Source organism: Ornithorhynchus anatinus, chromosome 2 (assembly GCF_004115215.2).
Source record: "Ornithorhynchus anatinus isolate Pmale09 chromosome 2, mOrnAna1.pri.v4, whole genome shotgun sequence".
Classification (NCBI taxonomy): domain Eukaryota; kingdom Metazoa; phylum Chordata; class Mammalia; order Monotremata; family Ornithorhynchidae; genus Ornithorhynchus; species Ornithorhynchus anatinus.
Genome location: NC_041729.1, coordinates 41,138,401 through 41,157,047, shown reverse-complemented (window position 1 = coordinate 41,157,047; position 18,647 = coordinate 41,138,401). Strand labels below are relative to the sequence as shown.

At 58.0% G+C, this 18,647-nt stretch overlaps 1 protein-coding gene across 2 annotated transcripts in view; it reads right to left on the bottom strand.

Moving 5' to 3' along the window:
* Positions 1–18,647, bottom strand: part of INTS1 (integrator complex subunit 1) — a 39,746-nt gene that overhangs the window by 10,887 nt on the left and 10,212 nt on the right. Inside the window, exons 12-35 of one of the 2 annotated variants that reach the window (XM_029054137.1) lie at positions 18,370–18,490; positions 17,668–17,745; positions 17,369–17,526; positions 16,933–17,029; positions 16,357–16,448; positions 16,060–16,120; positions 15,403–15,600; positions 14,991–15,120; positions 14,056–14,235; positions 13,809–13,958; positions 12,192–12,371; positions 11,891–11,995; positions 10,442–10,609; positions 10,247–10,358; positions 9,464–9,625; positions 7,545–7,691; positions 6,852–6,950; positions 6,026–6,150; positions 4,989–5,255; positions 4,184–4,343; positions 3,548–3,688; positions 2,120–2,297; positions 1,907–2,033; positions 52–182 (exon numbers count right to left, since the gene is read on the bottom strand). In XM_029054137.1, coding sequence (XP_028909970.1) covers positions 52–182; positions 1,907–2,033; positions 2,120–2,297; positions 3,548–3,688; positions 4,184–4,343; positions 4,989–5,255; positions 6,026–6,150; positions 6,852–6,950; positions 7,545–7,691; positions 9,464–9,625; positions 10,247–10,358; positions 10,442–10,609; positions 11,891–11,995; positions 12,192–12,371; positions 13,809–13,958; positions 14,056–14,235; positions 14,991–15,120; positions 15,403–15,600; positions 16,060–16,120; positions 16,357–16,448; positions 16,933–17,029; positions 17,369–17,526; positions 17,668–17,745; positions 18,370–18,490 — 3,367 coding nt within the window. The remainder of the gene's footprint in view (positions 1–51; positions 183–1,906; positions 2,034–2,119; positions 2,298–3,547; positions 3,689–4,183; positions 4,344–4,988; positions 5,256–6,025; positions 6,151–6,851; positions 6,951–7,544; positions 7,692–9,463; positions 9,626–10,246; positions 10,359–10,441; positions 10,610–11,890; positions 11,996–12,191; positions 12,372–13,808; positions 13,959–14,055; positions 14,236–14,990; positions 15,121–15,402; positions 15,601–16,059; positions 16,121–16,356; positions 16,449–16,932; positions 17,030–17,368; positions 17,527–17,667; positions 17,746–18,369; positions 18,491–18,647) is intronic. The other variant, XM_029054138.1, reaches the window with a different exon arrangement.

Genomic DNA, 18,647 nt, shown 5'->3' with positions numbered 1-18,647 from the left:
GAGGCCCGAAACTGGGAGACGGGCTGGGCCCAGGCGCTTCAGATGACTTACCTCTGCTCCCGGTTTTTGCCAAGGAGGCTGTGGATGCACTGATGCAAAGTGGTCCAGTTGGACTGGTGTGTGAGGAGGGCCAAGAGGTACGGGCGAAAAGAAGGCATCTGGGAGTAAGACTGACCCTTCACCTGGGGAAACAGAAAAACAGAACTGGATGAGGTAAGAGAAACTTCTCACAGCCCACACAGTCCAGGGACAATCAGGATCAAGTGTCACACTCAAGTGGAAGCACGGACATGCAGAAACATGCAGACAGTTTTCTTGGTCGACTCTCCAATGAGGGCAGAACAAGTCAATGCCAATCAAAACAGACAGTCTGCTAGAGAAACTCACTATCAGCTGGGGCCAACTGGCAACTTGCGGGAGTCCACTGTGGGAAATGAGGACCTAAGCTATTTTTTCCCTAGTCCAGAGACTAGAAAGCTCACGGGGGACCCGCTGGAGAGCTCGGGTCCGTCGCCAGACGTAGATGCTACAGAGGGGGCTACGTCGGCTTAGTCTTTGAGTCCCTGTCCTTCTGAGTCAATCGATCAATCAGCCACGGATGATGACGGGAACACCCGTCGGGGATGAACGACGAGCCGCCGTCCTGAGACTTCAAGATGGAGGAATCGGTTCTGGGGATGGTAGTGTGCCGGTGGTTTTATACAGCCCTGCTCATTCTCTCTTGCCCGCTGCTGGTCACACCGTGCAAGCAGGTGGACAGAGGCGAGCTGCCCATTCCAAAGGACACAGCAAGGTTTTGTCTTCACAGTCGGCACGGCACCCACGTAGGGCCGAAGTGACTGTGACCCCATCTTGTAGCACAATATCCCAGCAGGTGGTTGCCTCAGTGGCCCCTTGCAGGCAGAACTGAGACAAAACCCAGGTCTCTCGACCCCCAGAGCAGTGGTCCTTCCACTGGACCAACAGCAGGGTTTTGGGCAATACAAAGGCCCTCGCCTTCCTTCTTTGTTCTTTACGGGTAGAGATCTGCAAGGGTGGAAACCGAGGCCCCGGTTAAGGCCGGTGGCTTCTTCGGCCGGTCTGATGGGTTCGGCAGATGTGGGGCCTGTGCCAGGCCTGGATTTATTTTTTGGTTGAGACTTGCTTGTCTCTACCCCTCTGCTCCCAGCCTGGGCCTCCCCTCCTCCCAGGCTGTGGTGACAGCCATCCTGGGGTCCAGATCTACGTCATCTGGTTCTGGAGGTTGGGGGGTGCTCTCCCTAGTCCTGCCCTTCCCCCATCGCGTGCCGACCGGCAGTACTTTCCCCTTCCGGAGGGAAACATTAGGGCCCATCCTCAAGCGCTCCCTCCCCGGCCATGTGCCAGGCAGCCCCACCCAGGCTTCTTCAACCAGCTTGGCCTCCCAGTCCTCCAGATGACCTGCTGGCTCCAAAGATGCATCTCGCCTACAACCTCCCACTTGCCAGCAAGTGCCAGTGGTAATAAATAATCAGTATGGAACCTACTAAACGTTTACTATGTGCTAAGTGCTGAAGTTGATAAAGATTACCAAGTCAGACACGGTCCCAGTCCTAAAACGGGCTCGCAATTGACCTTTTTCCCGTTTCACAGATGAGGGCCAGAGAGGTTAAGTGTCTGGCCCAGGGTCAAACAGCAGGCCAGGGCCAGAGCCGGGGCCAGGACCTGGGTCTGCCGATCCCTAGCCTGAGCCCCTAGCCCAACGAGGCCTAAGGTGGGGATGACAACGCGACTACGAATCTGGATCCGGACCTGGGGTGGGCAGACTTCTGCAGCCCTCTTCTGTGTGATCCTCCTGTGGGGCCCACCCAGACGTTTCCTCCTGCCTTAGCTCAGGCGCCCCCGGAGGTAGCCCCAGAGGGAAGGAAAAGCCGCGCTCTCCGCCCACCTTGTTCCAGGAGAAGAGCAGCCTCAGCTGAAGGTCCGGGCAGCAGCTGATCACCTCAGGATCCAGTGTTTCCAGCCAGTCGACGAGGAGCCCGGAGGAGGGACCCAGACGGGCGGCTTCTACACTGCTGAGGTAAACGGTCCAGGTCAGGCCAGGCAAAGCCGAACGACCCTGGATGGGCCAGCCGGCCCGGCCCCTCTCCCCGCGACCTACCCGCAGCCGTCCGGCTCCTTCGCCGGAGTCTCCTCGCGCTCCTGAAGCAGAAGGGAGCTCACGATAGCGATAGGCTTGGTGGCGGGAGCCTTGGAGGTGGTTTCGGTGGTGGTTGAGAGGAGGATGCTCAAAAGCTCCTCGAGGTAAGGCGATCTCATTTCAATCAGGCCCTGAAGGACTACGAGGGGGGAGAGAAAAATTCACTGAAAAAGCTGGCCGGAAAACAGGAGGGGTCCGGGGAGGGCTCCACTTAGAGACACGTAGAATGGTGGAGGGAGATGGCGAGGGGCAGAGGGAGGGTACGTGGGCCTCAGCCCCCAAGGAGCTCACAAGACAGACCCGGAAACAGAAAAGATCTCGACCGTCAACGTAACAGGTTAAATGCCACAATTCGAAAGGAATGATTCACTTATGCCTAGAGGGACGGCCCCCCTGACTCTCCGAGGTTCCTGCCTGGAACCAGGATGTTTATGCCTGGACCAGATGGCCGCAACTTCTCAATATCCCAAGTTGGGGACGGACATTTAGTTTCTGCTCCCGGGAAGCTCCGGCGCAGGGCAGCCGCCACACAGGGAGCCAAATGAGACCGGTGGCCTCTTGGCAGTCCTCCCCGAAGCGGCCCTCCGACCATGCAGACTGCCACCTGCCCAACTGCCACGGCTCGAGAAAAAGCACCCCCTTGCCTTTTCCTGTCAAGTAGTAAGGAATGGCTATTTGCCATTCTCTTCTCTCACTGGACCCCTTAAGGGATTGGGGAAGACCAGGGATAACCACTCTGGGTTGGGTAAAACACTGGTGTTCGTGCCCGGGTCCTTCCGTCTTTGCCACTGGGATCCTGCGTGGGTTGAAAACCCGGGCCGGCCGAGTCGACCACCAGGTAGGCAAACCAGCGGCACCTGAGGTCCGAGCCCACCTGCCCGATGCCCAGACAAGCTGCCCGCCTCACAGTCGGTGTGTGGCGTCCACGCCTGACTTTCCTGTCACACGCCCGCTATGCACGCGGGGCCTTCCAGACACGCGACCCGGCCGGGGTCCGCGCAACGCTCCAAGGCCCTTGCCGGGAGCTTCCACGCTCCGCCGGGGTCTGGAAGCGGTCCGAAGTAGGGCCCTAGGCCGGCCGAGCGCAGCCTTGTTTTCCCGAGTCCCGGGCCGACCTCTGCACGGGCCCACTCCTCCCCATACGAACAGCCGCTGCGCTCACGACTGGGGCCTTGGACACCCGACAAACCCGCACCGTAAGTCTCGCGAGGACTTTGCAGGCTGATTCCTGCTGGGGTCATGTAAGGAGCGAGCACGCGAGCAGCAGTGGGCAAAGGAAAGTAGGTGTTGGAAGAAGCAAAATAACTAAAAACGCTTCCCAAGATTCTCTCAAACCAAGAAAGCGGGCATGCCCAGACCTCAAGGGGCCAAAGGGAGCGGCAACTGTACCTTTGCCGATCAGCTCAGGTTCGACACTGCACTTCTCTCCTGATTTCAGAGTGGCGATGATGGCCCGGACGGTGGAGCTGATCACTTCGGCATCTCGGCGGAACGCCAGGGCTTCGGCCAAGTGGAGAAACCCGCTTCGGACTGGTGGGGGAAAACGGCACGGCATCGTTCCAGCCGCCCTCGGCGGCGGGGGGCCCCATTTCTACCCACTAAGCCTTCTACCCACTCGTCCTTATCCTCTGGGACCGTCTGCACTCGTTGCCGGGGCCCGCTCTCCTCCGAGTCCTAACCCACACCACTGCAGAATGCTAAATAACTCTCAACCCATACTTCCATTGACGCAGACTCCCTGGCTCAACTCGATTCCCTCCGAGTCTGACTCAGCGGAAGCTACCACCCCAATCAGACCCTGATCCCCACTTTGGATCGTAAGCTCCTTGTGGGTGGGGATCGTGTCTACCACCTTCATCGTATCGTACTCTCTCCCAAACGCTTAGTCCAGCGCACTGCGTCTAATAAGCGATCTACAAATACCACTGCTCGTTCGACTGACCGCCCGCCCGCTCCGTCCCCTGCCTCCGTCCCGCTCCCTACACCCTCCCTGCCCCGAAACGTTCCCGGCCGGATGCTTCAGACCGTCACTGATCCTGTGGCGTGAAGAGTACTGGGCGGCGAACCATTTGAGCTGAGCCCGGAGGGGCCCATCTTCCACCCCGGGACTCTCCAACCACTGCGACATCTGCACGAGGACTTTGAAGAAGAGTGAAGAGAAAGCGGTGTCTTGCGGCACGCAACGCTGCGGGGACAGAGGACAGAAGACAAGTCAGGGCCGGGGACAGTCGGAGGTCACTGAAACAACCTGTCCAAACACAGTGAAGGACAAACTGCTGAAAGGAACACTGTGGAGAACCAAGAATTCACCCGGTTGGCCCGCTCGGTGGTCTCGCGTTCAGAATAACGTGTCCGTCAACGTGGACTGATACGGTGCCGGTACTGTAGAGACAGATGCTTTGGATGAGGGGATTCTCTCCCTGAAAATGTGCAATTCTTTCCCAGATCTCCAGACAGCACTAAGCTAACGTGTCTGTGAGAAGCAGCGTGGCGCAGTGGAAAGAGCCCGGGCTTTGGAGTCAGGGCTCATGAGTTCGAATCCCAGCTCTGCCACTTGTCAGCTGTGTGACTGTGGGCAAGTCACTTAACTGCTCTGTGCCTCAGTTCCCTCATCTGTAAAATGGGGATTAAGACTGTGAGCCCCACGTGGGACAACCTGATTCCCCTGTGTTTACCCCAGAGTTTAGAACAGTGCTCTGCACATAGTGAGCGCTTAACAAATACCAACATTATTATTATTATTATTATTAAGAGCACCCGGAAGGCAGATGTGACATCTCCGTAGCCATGTACTTCTGGTCCCACTCCCCAGAGGCTCGGGGATCCTCACCTGGTAGCGGTCCAGCTGACGCATCAGCGAGCAGGAGACGAAGGGATGCCGGTGCATGGCCAGAGCCAGAGCCCCGCCGTGAGGAGAGTTCAGCAGGACAGCCAGAGCCTGCAGGAGGCGCCCCGGAACTCCCGTCCCCCGGGGGCTCCCCCGAGGGCTCCCCTGCCGGACCCGGGCCACCTCTTGCCCCAGGGCTTGTTGCAGGGCCAGAGAAATGGACCGGGGGCTTGAGTTCTGCCACCGGGGATCCGGGGTCAGTGGGAAGAGCTGGAAAGCAAGTGGAGAGGGGAGGTAAGGGCGGGCGGCAAACAGCGGCCCAACTTAGAATGTCGGCACAGCCTGGCTCCCCCGCCACAGGACCCATCTAGCCCCAGAATTTGGATCACCCACGTTCCCAAGCTGGGGGAAAGGTTCTGCAGCTGAGACCGTCGGGGTGTCTCCCACTGCTTGGCCCGCTCCCCAAAAGGCTCAGCGGTCCAAAGCCTCAGGCCAGAGGAAGCTGCGAGCCGACACCCGTGATCCCCTCTGGGAATCCCTCCGGGTAGGCTCCCAAGAGTAAATTCTTCGGTTTAGGGACTCCTGACTTGCAGGCCTCAACGGACCATGTTCAGACGGGAGCCAGAGCCTCCCGTTTCTCAGTCCTCCGGTGCCCTGACGCAGACCCTCTGCCACCCTAATCACCACTTAAGAAAGGAGGCCCCTTCCTCAGGGAGTAGGGGGATGACCCAAAGGGCAACCGCCCTCTCACGGCTTCCCCAGTCTCATCCCACAGAGCCGCTGCCCCCAGTCGAAAGCTCTGGAAGGAGACAGTTATCTGTTCCTCTGCCGTGGCACCGCTGTTTGAGGGATGTCCAATCCCACTGCCCCGAACGCTCGTTTCCTCCCCTCTAAGGGACCCTGAGTGTTCTGCCCCGGGCCAGCCCTGAGCGTTACCAGGCACGGGGACCGACGGACGGAAAGCTCTCTCTCTCTCCCACTCTCCCCCACCCCCGCCGGGCTGTAAGAGCAAGGCACGGGATCTGCTGCGGCGTCGGTACCTGTAAGAGCATGCCAGCCAGGTCATCCTCCGGGCCTACCGCCCGGATCTGGGTCAAAGCGCGAATCCTGCCAGGCCCTTGCGGATGCTCCGGGCTGGCTTTTGGCCTGGATGCATCCATGCTGTCTGCGGAGAACAGGGGGCAAATGGTGTTAAGGGGACACTCTCTGCTGTCCCAGATTCCAGAGCTGGAGGAGACAGAGGGGCAGACCGGCAGCAGAGTCTCTCCAAATTCCAGAGCAACAAAAAGGAAGCGGAAGAGAAAGCAGGGAGGACAGTCCAGAACTGAAGCAATAATGTCAGCATCCTCCCTCCTTGATCCCAAATTGGGGATTGCAGTCTAAAGTGAGCCCAGGAATTCCTTGAGGAAGCAGTGTGGCTTAGTGGAAAGAGAACGGGCTCGGGAGCAAGAGGACGTGGGCTCTAATCCCAGCTCTGCCACTTATCTGCTGTCTGACCTTGGGTAACTCACAACTTCTCTGTGCCTCAGTTACCTCATCTGTAAAATGGGGATTAAAAGTGTGAGCCCCATGTGGAATAACCTGATTACCCTGTATCTAGACCAGCGCTTAGAACAGTGCTTGGCACACAGTATGCGCTTAACAAATAACATAATTATTAATAAGGACCAGATAGGTATCAGCTCGGATCTAGAGGGATGGATGCTCAAGAGAGAGCATGGATGCCCAGAGGAGTTGGAAGGTGACCCTCGCCGGAACAGCTGTGGACCCAGAGTAGCCCAGATTTCGGGTGTAAGACCGCGAAGACCGTGAAGACCGCGAGGATCCCTAGGAGGGGAGAGAGGCCAGAGGCTCAGGCTGCCATACCTCTGCGGGTGGGCAGGGAAGCAGTGAGCAGGGAGTGGAACGTCTGGCCTCCAGTCGCTCCTCTCTCATGCTGAACCTCTACCAGATGAGCCATGTAATCTGCAAAACAACATACCGACAGTCACAGCATACGAGCCCTCAGTCCTTACCCGGTTCGGCTGGAAACCTGAAGCTGAGGGACTCACACTCTATATTCGGTCTGGGCAGCAGTTGGCCAAAAAACTTTCCTGATACGAGAGAAAGCTGACTGTCCGGGTGATTTGGGATCGAGTCTATTTTACACAAAAAAATTTCAGCGACCCAAACAAAGCTGACCAGCCAGCTCAGTCTTGGGAGACGAACCGGAAAGCGTAGGTTGGGGCCGGGGAGGGAGGGGAGGCGGAGGGGACCGGGGTCGGGGTGAGGGGAGGCGTTATTCCAAACTGGTCTCCGTAGTTTAGCTGCCCTGTCAGATGGTCTGATGACTGATAGTGGTGAGCGACCAGATCTTCCCTCCCGTCAAGGCGTGGGCCGAATGCCAGGGATGAACGGTTCCCGCCACCAAGTTGTCCTGACCACCACAGCGATCCCTGAGCCTGCCGGACCCAGCCGGCGGAGAGGAAAGCGGCTGCCCGGGTCTGTAGGAACGATGAGAGGCCGAGGGCCCGGGCTGGGCCTCGGAGCACGCGCGCGCACGCACAGGGCCGCTCTTACTCTTGTCCATGATGTTCTGCTCCAAGGTCTGGGGGTCGTGGGACACGGCCTGGTCCAAGTACTGCAGGAGTTTACTCATGCTGGAGACGGGAATGCCGAAAGACTGAACGAACAGGAGCAGCTGCTGAGGCTCCAGGTCCTGCAATGCTGAAGTCAACAGATTCCCTGAGAACCTCCCGAGTCTCAGCGGTTCACCAAAAGACCGGACTAGAAACTGCTCCGAACTGCAAGGTCTGCACTTCTGGAGAGGTGATTCCGAGCAGGGCCGGACCACTCTTTAATTGGGTAGGCAAGGATTTGGAGCTTTTGGGGGGTCGGGTAGGGGGGCTGTGCTTTTAGCCCTTGTGGCCCGGAGGCAGGGGACCTGGGTTCTTATCTCCACTCTGCCACTTGTTTGCTGCGTCACCTTGGGGCAGTCCTTCACTTCTCTGGGCCTCGGTTTCCCCATCTGAAAAACGGGGATTCAACATCTTTCTCTCTCCTCCTAAGACCGTGAGGTCCGGGGGGCCAGGGACTGTTTCTGACCTGATTATTTTGTACCTACTCCAGTGCTTAGCACATTGCAAGCACTTAACAGATACCACAATTATTTTTTTAATTATTAGTATAAATTCCCTAGGCTCCAAAAGAGGCTAGGAAAAAGAAAAACCATTTGTACCACGTTGGTGCCGCCCCAGCGCTCTTGCTCCAACTGCTCCTCCCCACCTAAGCACACAAACCTACACCTGCAATAAATCCATTCAAACAACCCCAGTCACCGAAGAGAATTAAACCAGTATCTTCAGACTTACCAGAGGTAGATCTTATTCATTTCTTTTATTTCTACTGTCCATCTCTTAAATGTTAGCAAGTGCCAGCGAGCTGGGACGTGACCCGACTGCTGTCTAACTAGATTGCGAAGCTGCCTGCCCCGTTCACGAAAAGTCTCACATGCCCCAGACCGGAGAAGTAACCACAGGAGGAGCTGACCAAATCCAAGTAGCTCTTGGTGTTGTTTAGAAACCCGCAGAAGCCTGGCCGGGCCCCAGGCTGCTGGGTCCAGCCGGCCAAGGGCATCCTCCTGCCTGGCCGGTTTGTTCAGGGTGGCGGCCACGGCTGTCGGTGACACCCACGTATCTGCCGGGCTCCCGAGCGTGTACGTGGGAGAGGTCGCCCTGCACGCCCCCGAGCCCCCAAATCCTGGAAGTCTCATCCCTTCTGTCTTCCTGGACGGAGACTGGGTCAAAGAAAATGGCCCCCAAGCTTGCCGACTGGTCTGTTGTCACCCCCGAAGCTGGAAGCGTAGCCCAGGTGGGGCTCTAGCACTTCCCCACGGACATTTCCTCTAAACGGAGATCCATGGGTCCCCCGCCCCGCCCCTCCAGTTTCCCTTCTCTGTGAGCCCCAAAGTGGCCAGGGCGGCGCCAGGAGGGAGCCAGACTGGACAGAGTCCAACAGGAGATGATAGAGCTCACCTCCTCCGCCTTCCCAGACTGAGCTCCCCCTTTTCCCTCTACTCCCTCTGCTCCCCCTCTACCCCTCCTTCACCTCCCCTCAGCTAAGCCCTCTTTTCCCCCCTTTCCCTCTGCCTTCCCCTCCCCTCAGCACTGTGCTCAACCGCTCAACTGTATATATTTTCGTTACCCTATTTATTTTGTTAATGAGACGTACATCACCTTGACTCTATTTATTTGCTATTGTTTTAATGAGATGTTCATCCCCTTGATTCTATTTATTGCTATTGTTCTTGTCTGTCCGTCTCCCCCGATTAGACTGTAAGCCCATCAAAGGGCAGGGACTATCTGTTACCGATTTGTACATTCCAAGCGCTTAGTACAGTGCTCTGCACAGAGTAAGCGCTCAATAAACACTACTGAATGAACGAATGGATGACAGACCTGGGCCAGACGGAAATCAGGCTCGCCCTCAGCCTGGCTTACCAGCGTCCACCAGACGTGGGACCTCAGAGCGGATCATGCGCAGCTTCAGCCAGTCTGGGAGCAGCAGGGCCTCCTCGGACGTGTCCACCAGGAAGGCTGTGGGGAGGGGCCTTTTCTCCGGAAACCAGATGTCCAGAAGGGCGTGGAATTCACTGTCCCCAGCTTCAAAGACATGAAGGGCCGCCAAAACTCACCACCGTCTCCCTCATATCCAGGCGGTAGGAATCTCTCTCTCTCTCTCTCTCCCTTCTTAAATAAGGAAAGACCAACCACTTGACTCTCCTGGGCCCTGGACCTCAGCCGGTGAGGGACCGAGAACGGGCGATTCCTCCCACCTATCTGACGCCCAAAAAGGGGGACGCTTCCAAGGGGGTACTTGAAAACGTCTATGGAGTTTTTTCCTTTACAGCTACCCTTACGGTTCTCGATAGCCTGGGTAGAGCCTGGAGCCAGGCAGACTCAGGAGAAAAACGACAGACCAGCAGCCCCTTGTGGAGCGGGGACTGTGTTTGACTTGATTGTCCTGTATCTACCCCAGCGGTGGCCACCTTTAAGCACTGAACGAAAATCATTTAAAATGGAAATCAACTTTTTTAAAAAAATTTTGGGGTGATGACTTTGAGAAACATCAGGAACTCCTCACTGTTTCCCTCCAGGCAGTCATCTGAGTCCGCTCCACTAAAGGTGGCCTAGGGGTGTGGCAAAGACCGTGACAGGGTCTCTTTCCCTCCTCGGGGAGCAGCTCCCCCCATTCCCACGGCCCAGGGCAAGTTGGCCACTCACAGTGCGGTGGCCCGAGGGTGAGGAGGATGACCATGGCGTGGACCACGAGGATATGCATGGTGGCCGTCTCCCCGCTGGTCCAGCGAAGAAACACTTGGTCCTGGGATTCCGACTGCGGGAGAAGAGAAGGTAAGTGAGCAGGGAAGGGGGCTGCCCGGCTTCGCGTTCTGGCCGGAGACCGCGGCGCGCACCTACCCAGCTGTACACCTCCTCGCCCTCCTTGCTCTTGCGCATGCGTCTCACGTAGTGCGAGAAGATGGACAGCAGGGCGACCAGCACCGCGTCCGACTCGGCGCTGTACGACAGCTTCGAGAACAGGTGCGACATGATGGTGGAACGCTCAACGATTAGCCGGGCCACATCCTGGGGGAGAGAGACAGAGACGGAGGATGAGGCGGAGAGAGGGAGTGATCTGTGAAAATCCACCCCGGCACCAACAGCGGGCTGGCCTTCCCTTCCTCTAACCCCTTGTCCCTTCAAGGGCCAACTCTACCATTGCAGCAAGAATACTAATAATGGTGGTATTTGTTACGCGCTTACTACGAGCTAGGTAATGTACTAAGCGCCGGGGTACATATAAGAGAATCGGGTTGGACACAGTCCCTTCTTCCACACAGGGCTCAGAATCTTAATCCCTGTTTTCCAGATGAGGGAACTGAGGCACAGAGAAGTGAAGTGACTTACCTAAGATCGCACGGCAAGCGACTGGTAGAGCTGGGATTAGAACCCATGTCCTCTGACTCCCAGGCCCGTGCTCTTTCCACTAGGCCACGCTGCCCTTCGAGCAAGATCCTCCCTCCTCTCGCTGTGGCCCCGGAAAGTTTCTCTGTAACTTTTTGCTTCATTTCTCGACTATAAGCTTGCGGTGGGAGGGGAATGTGTCTACCAACCAACTCGGCTGCACCGTACTCTCCCAAGTCGTGAGTACAGTACTTCGCACCCAGTACGCGCTCAATAAATATCATACATAAGCAATGGTTTTGCTAGCCAAAGGAGTGTACAGGCGCCCGGAAGACAGTACAGGGCAGTAGTGTAAAGGCAAACCCAACAGGGGCGCAAAGATGAGCTCAGACGGAGGTCTCCGTGTTAAAAGTCTCCTCTGAACACCGGCCCGCCGCCCAGGTACAAACAACCCCAAGGACAGGAAAGAAGAGGCAAGTGCTAAAAGTATTCTAAAGCTCAGCCTGGGACTATATCTGCAGGACTCCCCAGCTGGCCAGGTCGAAGAGCATTAAATAGCAGATACCACGTTGAAAACTCGGGATACACGATAATTTGCCACAACAGACGGGAATACCATCATTTCTGCGCTTCGAAGCTATATCTGAGAGAGTCCCAAGCCAGCCCTGCAATCCCAGATCCCCAAGTACCACTGCCGGAGCCCCGGCCTTGATTCCCTCACTCGGGCTTAGGTTTTCTCCTCGAAGGACCCATCGTGGCCCTAAGAGCTTCAGTTCAGAGCGGCCTCCTTCCGCCTTTGAAGGTGGAACGGGTCACTGACTGCTCTGGTTTGTCTTAGAGGAGAAACCAGAAGGAGAGCCCGTGTCTTCAGAGGGCCAGGCGAGACCGGCCCGGGGTCGACCCTTAAACTGAACGCACGTGTCGAAAGAGCAAGAAACCTGGAGCGAGTCGCCCCCGGCTCACCAAAGCGAGGTCATTGTGCTGGCCCTGTTCCTCCACCGGGGCGTGCTGGGACAGGTACACCAAGTAGGCACTGATGGTTTGAGGGTCGGTCTCCATGTGGATAGCCTAAAAAAAAAAAAATTTATCCCCAAACCATCAGACGCCCATCTTGCCTTCCTTTCTCTCTTGCCCCGCTGTGTCCTGCTCTCTGCTCCAGGCTAATCCAGGTGGGAGGAGAGCTGTGGCCTCTTCCTCCTTCTTCGCTTCCTTCCTTTCCCCCTCTTCCTCCTCCTCGCCCAGGCCCCGGTCCTGGCCCACTCACCTGCTGTAGGGCCAGGGCGGTCGATGCCCTCACGCTGTCGAAGAGCGGCAGCCTGGGCAGATCTCTGAGCAGCCACTGGTAGCCCTGCAACAATTCCGAGTCCCCGGAGTCCTCCTCCATGGGATGGTCTTTCTCCTCTCCGTCTCGCAGGCCACCCTCTGACAGCACCAGGGACAGCCCCTGCAGCAGGAAACACAAGAACGAGCGCTGAGGATAAGGAACACTCGGCCCGGGGGAAAATCTTCCCGGACGATCGGCGCTCGGGAGGTGTGCTCTGGACAGCGCTAGATGAATCTGGTTAAAGCCTAATCGATCAGTCAGTCCATCAGTCGAGTAGCACGAGATAACCCCCCTCCACAAACATGCCCCCGGAGGACCTACGACGGGGCCGGGCTCCCCGTTGACGTGCCACACTAGAGGTGACCTGGGAAGCCGTGGTGAGAGGCCCTGTGCCTTTTGGTTACCCGGGGCACGTGCACCCAAGCTACTGGGAGCCTTCAGGCCAGCCAAGGCTAGAGGTTGGTCAGGCGGTAGCTCTCCCCGCTCCCATCCTCCTCCCTGGGACAGCACGGCCTGGAACTGGGAGTCAGGAGATCCAGGGCCTCCTCCCGGTTCGCTCCCGGCCGGCTGCTGCGAGACCTCGACCAAGTCCCTTCACCTCTATGTCGCCCCAGTATCTTCATCTGTTTTAAAAAAAAAAAAATGGGAGAAAAACACCTCCCCTGAGACAGTGAGGGACTGCACGATCCGATCATCTCGGTGACTACCCCGGGACCTAGCTCGGCACTTGCCCCCCAGTAGGCACTTCATAATTTCCCTGACTGATAACGCAGACTTCTAGCAGGAGGGGGGAGGCAGGGGAGTGGGACGGCAGGAGCATTGGTGACTCCATAGGTGCTCAGCCTGCACTGAGGAAACCTGCGACCCAAAAGAAGCACCGGGCCACTGCAACCCAGGGGAGAAGTGCATCCTAGCAGAGCTACTACCGTGAAGGAGCAAAAATACTACTACTACTACTACTACTGACGACGACAAGGACGACGTTCACTTACTATGGGCCAGACATTGGGCTAAGCCCGGGGACTGATACCAAACCGATCACACCAGGCTTCCTGTCACCCACGGGGCCCACCGTCTACGAAGAAGGAAAAGCAGGTATTTCTTCCCCATTTTCCAGATGGGGAAACCAAGGCCCAGGGCAGTTAAGTGACTTTCCCAAGGTCACACAGCAAAAAAAGTGGAGGAGGTGGGACTCCCAACTCCCAGGCTCACGCTCTAGCACTAGGCTCTTCTGTCTTCCAAGGGAACAACCGAGACGGCTGGGATACGGCGCCTGAAATATCTCAGAAACAAAGGCACCTAAGTCTATTATACCGGGCCCGGAAATAGCCATGGAACCAATGCCAATCCTCCCAGGACAAGACCCAACTTTTTAGGAGCGGGACTGAAGATTCACTGGCCTCCCTCCCTGGGGGCCAGCGGGCTAAGAGGCGGCCTCAGACACAAGGCGGCCACAGAGAGGATATAACGCGCTCGCCGGTCGCAATGCCGACTTCCCGCTTCGGTGAGCTGGGCCTTCAGACGGATGGTGCGCCGCCCCCAGGGAGGGACCCTTACCTTCATGGCCAGCACCCGGGAGGCCACTTGGGAGGAGCTGAGGCGGCGCAGGAAGTAATCCAGCACCTCGCACGTGGTCTGCTCGTCGGCCTTGGGACCCAGGAGCAGGTCCTGGAGGCGGCCCAGCAGCTGCCGCTGTTTCTGCTGCCTCTGCGGGGACAGGAGAGGTGGCTTCAAGAACGGGGACGGCGGGGCGGGGCTGCGAGGTTCGGCCGGGGGCCGAGTTGCCGTTCGAGGGAGCACTGACCTGGCGTTTCTTGGCTCGCTGCTCTTTGCTCTCTCCTTCGTCCTCCTCCTCCCCAGAGGTGGCATCGTCGGCCGCATCGTGCAACAGGAATTCACACAGACACTGTACCGGGAGCACGTCCAGCGAACCCTCGCTGGACTGGACCAGGTCGGCTAGCCACGGCATGGACTGCGAAGAGGCCTGAGGAAGGCCAGGGGGAGAGAAAATCCAAATATCCGATCTTACCTGTAAAGCTAACCCAGAGCTCACCTGCTCCTTGGAGACTTCTTAGACAGAAAGGCAATCTTTCCCCACCCATCGCAAATTCCTTCGGCCCCCTCTCAATCGTCTGATCCACAAGTCAAACAATAATATCTACTGATCAGCCCAGTGTGCAGAGCACTGGGCTGAGCACTTAGGAGAGAACAACAGAGGTTGCGGACACGATCCCCGCCCTCAGGGAGGGTAACCAACTAACGGGAGGGAGGGGAGAAAGGAAGGAAGATCTTCCAACACTCCTCACTCAGCAGGGTGATACTTGTCTTCTTAAGTTTCACGTGTGGAAACGCACTTTCCTGTGTTTGTGCTTTGTTATTATGGTTGTGTCATCTACTTAAACTATGACCTGGGTGTCTTTGGTCCACTGTAATCCTCTAGCGTCCAGTACACAGTGCCATGCACAGTGTAGGAACTCAAAGAGATGATGACTCTGACGACGAATGGGCAGAGGGCAAGGAACCTGGGGTGGGATTTGAGAGTGCTGCCAGGGGTAAACTAGGAAGGAGGAGTTTGCGCCTTCCTTCTTTTCCGGCTAAATAACTTCCCCTTCCTTCTTCTCAGTCCACCTCTGGCTCCACTCCCAAATCCCACACCAGGTTCCCGGCCCCCGATGGCCCACTGCTTCTCGGGCTTTGCCGTCGGGACGGAGGGGCGGGGGAGGTATCCCGGTCCCCCACCTGCCGCTGGATGATGTTGAGCAGGAAGTCTGGGCTGCGACTACGACACAGGAGGTGACCGAGGCGGAGAGACTGGTTCAGGCCTTTCACTTGCTCCAGGACGTGAGGTGGGGGTCTGCGAGGAGAGCCTCTGCAAGACGCACGTGGGACAGACACACTCAGACCCAGAAACCCCCAGGTCAACCTCCCCCGGGCCCAGGAAAAGGAATCCCACCTGAAACAGGAAGCGAGGGGCCCAACCACTTGTCCGCCAGCTCTGAGGGACAACCTCTTGGCCCTCACTTGGCCCACAACATCCTTCCTTTTTCGAAGCTGACTCGCTCCCCTCCTTAGGCGGGGGTGGGCTTCAAGTGGGGCGCGAGGTCTTGGATAAAGTTGGGGGAAGGGCCTAGCCCCAAGCAGAGCTCCTTACTGGGGGTCCAGGCTGGTAAGCTGAGACAGGAGGAGGCTGCTGCTCTCCGTGATGGTCTGCTTGGTCGACGCGGCGGCCAGATGCCCCTCAAATGCCAGAATCTCCTGCTTCTCCCGCTGAGAGATCTGGAGCTCCCGGTTAATCATCTCGGTCCGAGTCTCCTCGTCCGTCAGGGTGCAGGGGGGATAGGAGTAATTACTGGGGAATCAAATTAGAGGGAATGCGTACCTCGCTCGCCGTCCAATCCCGAGTCCGGCAGAGACGGCGCGGAAGGTCGCAGAGGGTCAAAACTCAGAGGGCCGCTCGCTCGCACACAGCTCCGAGCCGTCTACGGAGCGTCCACAGAGCCCCCCGGATCGACCTCCCCACGAGCCAGAGCTGAACCTTCCAGAACAGCCCTCAGTTCCTCCCTCCCTTTAGCCAAGGAAGATCCCACCCTGAGCTGCTCTCCGCCCTGTGGCGGTGGGGCCTGGGGGGTGGGCAGTGTTTTCCCCCAGCTCGGACCCGGCAGGTATCAGCCACGAGCCCATCGGCTGGTTCGCGGCTCAACCTTCCCTCCCTGGCCCCCAGATTCCACAGTATGAGAGCAAGAGAGGAGGAACAATTGGGTCAGTTCTTCTGGGTTTTGAAAGTGAAACCTCGGAGGGACTCACTCACTTTGTCATGACCATTTCCATGAGCATCTTCAGTGTGGGATACTCTTCCCAGGCTGCCAACCCTAAAAGAGGACCACAGCCGTCAGCTGCCGGAGATGGAACGGGAAGGCCGGGGGTGTGCGTGACCCTGGAGGGGACGGTGGCTTCCCACCCCAACGTTTGACCCAATGGGCGCTAGACACTCTAGAGGAGATGACAGTGGCACCGTGGTTGGGGCCCACCCTCTCACCCGCAGATGACCAAGAGGCTTGAGTAAAGAAGTCGGGGACTCAGAATGTGTCCCGTCGGGTCCACTCACCTATGTTTTCGGGGTTAAACGCAGCCACCACGAGCAAGAGGGGCCAAGCCTTCCAGTAGAGCGTGGAAATGGCGAGGTTTGGAGGCTGGTATCTGCAAGAGCCATTCATGGAGGCGGTGAAGCCACATGCGAAGGGCACCCCTGACCCGGACTGGTGACCGAGAGACCACCTGTCACTCGGCACCAAGAAGTCGCCCAATTTCCCTGCCTCCTGGGACCAACAAGCACAGCTCACTCAAAAGAGCTGCCGGAAGAAAGAGGACAGAGCTTTTTCTTCCAGAGGGTTTTCACACAGCTTCTATTCCTCTTGGCTCTCCCACCAGCCCCGGGAGTCACACCTTTCTCCCTATTTTCCAGAAGGGGAATCCAAGGTTCGGAGAGACCCAGTGGAGGGCCGTGGGGAGTTCCAGCCTGGGGCCTTCTCCGGTCCACGGGGTTCCCGGGAAGCAACCTCAAGGGCGGGGTCCCCCATCGGACGATCGAGTCCCAGCGCCTGCCAGACCCGGGTGTCAGGAGGAAACGGGGAGGGGGAAGGCGGCCCAGGCCGATCGGCGGTCTTGGCCGGCTGGCCCTTACCCTGGCGGGAGCTGGATGTTCTCCGGATGGTGGTAGGTGCACAGATTCAGGACGGCGTCGATCAGCTGAATCCTCTCCACCCTGAGAACCTCCACATCTTAAAGCCAAGAGACAAACAGAGGGTCCGGCGGCACGAAAGGACTCAGGGGTCAAGGAAGGGACACATCATCCTTGCCTCGACCACGTCCCCGCCCCAGGACTGCGTACAGGGGCGGGAAGCTCACGGGCAAAAGGAAGAAGTTGGTGGGAAGCACGGTGATGGGGCCGTAATGCAGGAAAGGGGCAGACGTCCCAAGACGTCAGCCGAGCAGGACCGCTGAGACCTCGAGGGATCTCTATCTGCGGGGATGCTCACAGAACTGTTCCGCCGAAGGGGGTGAGGGGCAAGACGATGGGCGGGTGCCGGCCGGGGAGGCGGCCCCCGAGAGATCGTTACCGTCGGCCTGCACGGCTGCAGCTCGCTTCACCAGGTGGTCGGCGAGTTCCATGGCGTCTGCCGGCCCCAGCGGGAGCTCCCGGGACAGCCCGATCACCAGGATGCGCATGAGCGTATCTTCCAGGATGGGCACCTCCGAGCAAAGGCGGAGAAAGAAGCTGGAAAGAGAGGAGGTGGGGGGGCCGTCAGGGCGACCCCGAGAAACGGCTGGAGCTGATATCCGGCCGTTGGCCCTCGCTCACGGGCAAGCAGACAGACACACAGGTGGCCTCGGAAGCCGGCCAGGGCTGGGGGCTTACTTGCGGTCACTTTCAGGGGGCCAGTTATCCCACTTGTAGTACGTCTCTGGCTGCTCGGTAAACAGCACCTTGTGGAGGCTGGGGAGAGGAGAGAAAACCTCGGAAATCAAAAGGCCCAAAGCTCCTGCCCTGTCCCCTCTCCGAGGATGGAGGGGTTTGGGTGGCCTTGCCGCGGGTCGGGGACAGCTGCCGCCTTTGTGGGATTCGGGGCCGCAAGAGGTCACAGGGGAGAAAGTCAAAGGCAGAACGGAGCCTGGCAGGCACTCGATACACGGAAGGGGACGACAGCCCGGGGAATGAGGGGCCGCTTAAATGCTGTTCCTCTGCGGAGGAACTCTGACCGTAAAACTTGGCTCCAAACCAGGTAAACGGATGACACGATCCTGACTTCTCCTCTCATTCGCCAGCTGCCTCCCGGGAATGGTCAAGCTCAGTGCAAAGTTCCAACACAAGAGCAGAGATCTCACAGCCGCTCTTTCACAGGATGGGGGTCACTGACAGCTATCCGCAGGGATTAATCTATCCCCCATCAGTGAAGAGGGGAGGGTCCTTTTCATCCCGGTCAACCCTTCTCCTTGCCGTAACTTTTCGCTGGCCCGATTACACGCTCCGCGTCCAGGGACGGTAAGGGGGAGGAGGGACGAGCGCTTTCTCCGAGGCGCTTTTAACCGGGATCCGTCTATCCACCCCTAAGACCCGTACCAGTGAACGTAGTCCTTAGGTGCCAACTTGCTGATGGACGGCACAACCGTGTGGAGCCACCAGACGGCATCCCGCTGGATCGCGGCGATCTGGTTCTGGAATGAGCGCAGCACCTCCAGGTCTGAAACAAACGACGCCATTAAGGGAGGCCGGGGGGGACGAGGAGAGAAGAGTGGCCTTCGGGCCTTATGGCTGCCACTGAAAATGACAGTCCACTGACTGGGAGATCGGGTGGCTCTCTGAAGATAGCCGAGACTACGAGTAGCTGGTGAGGAAAC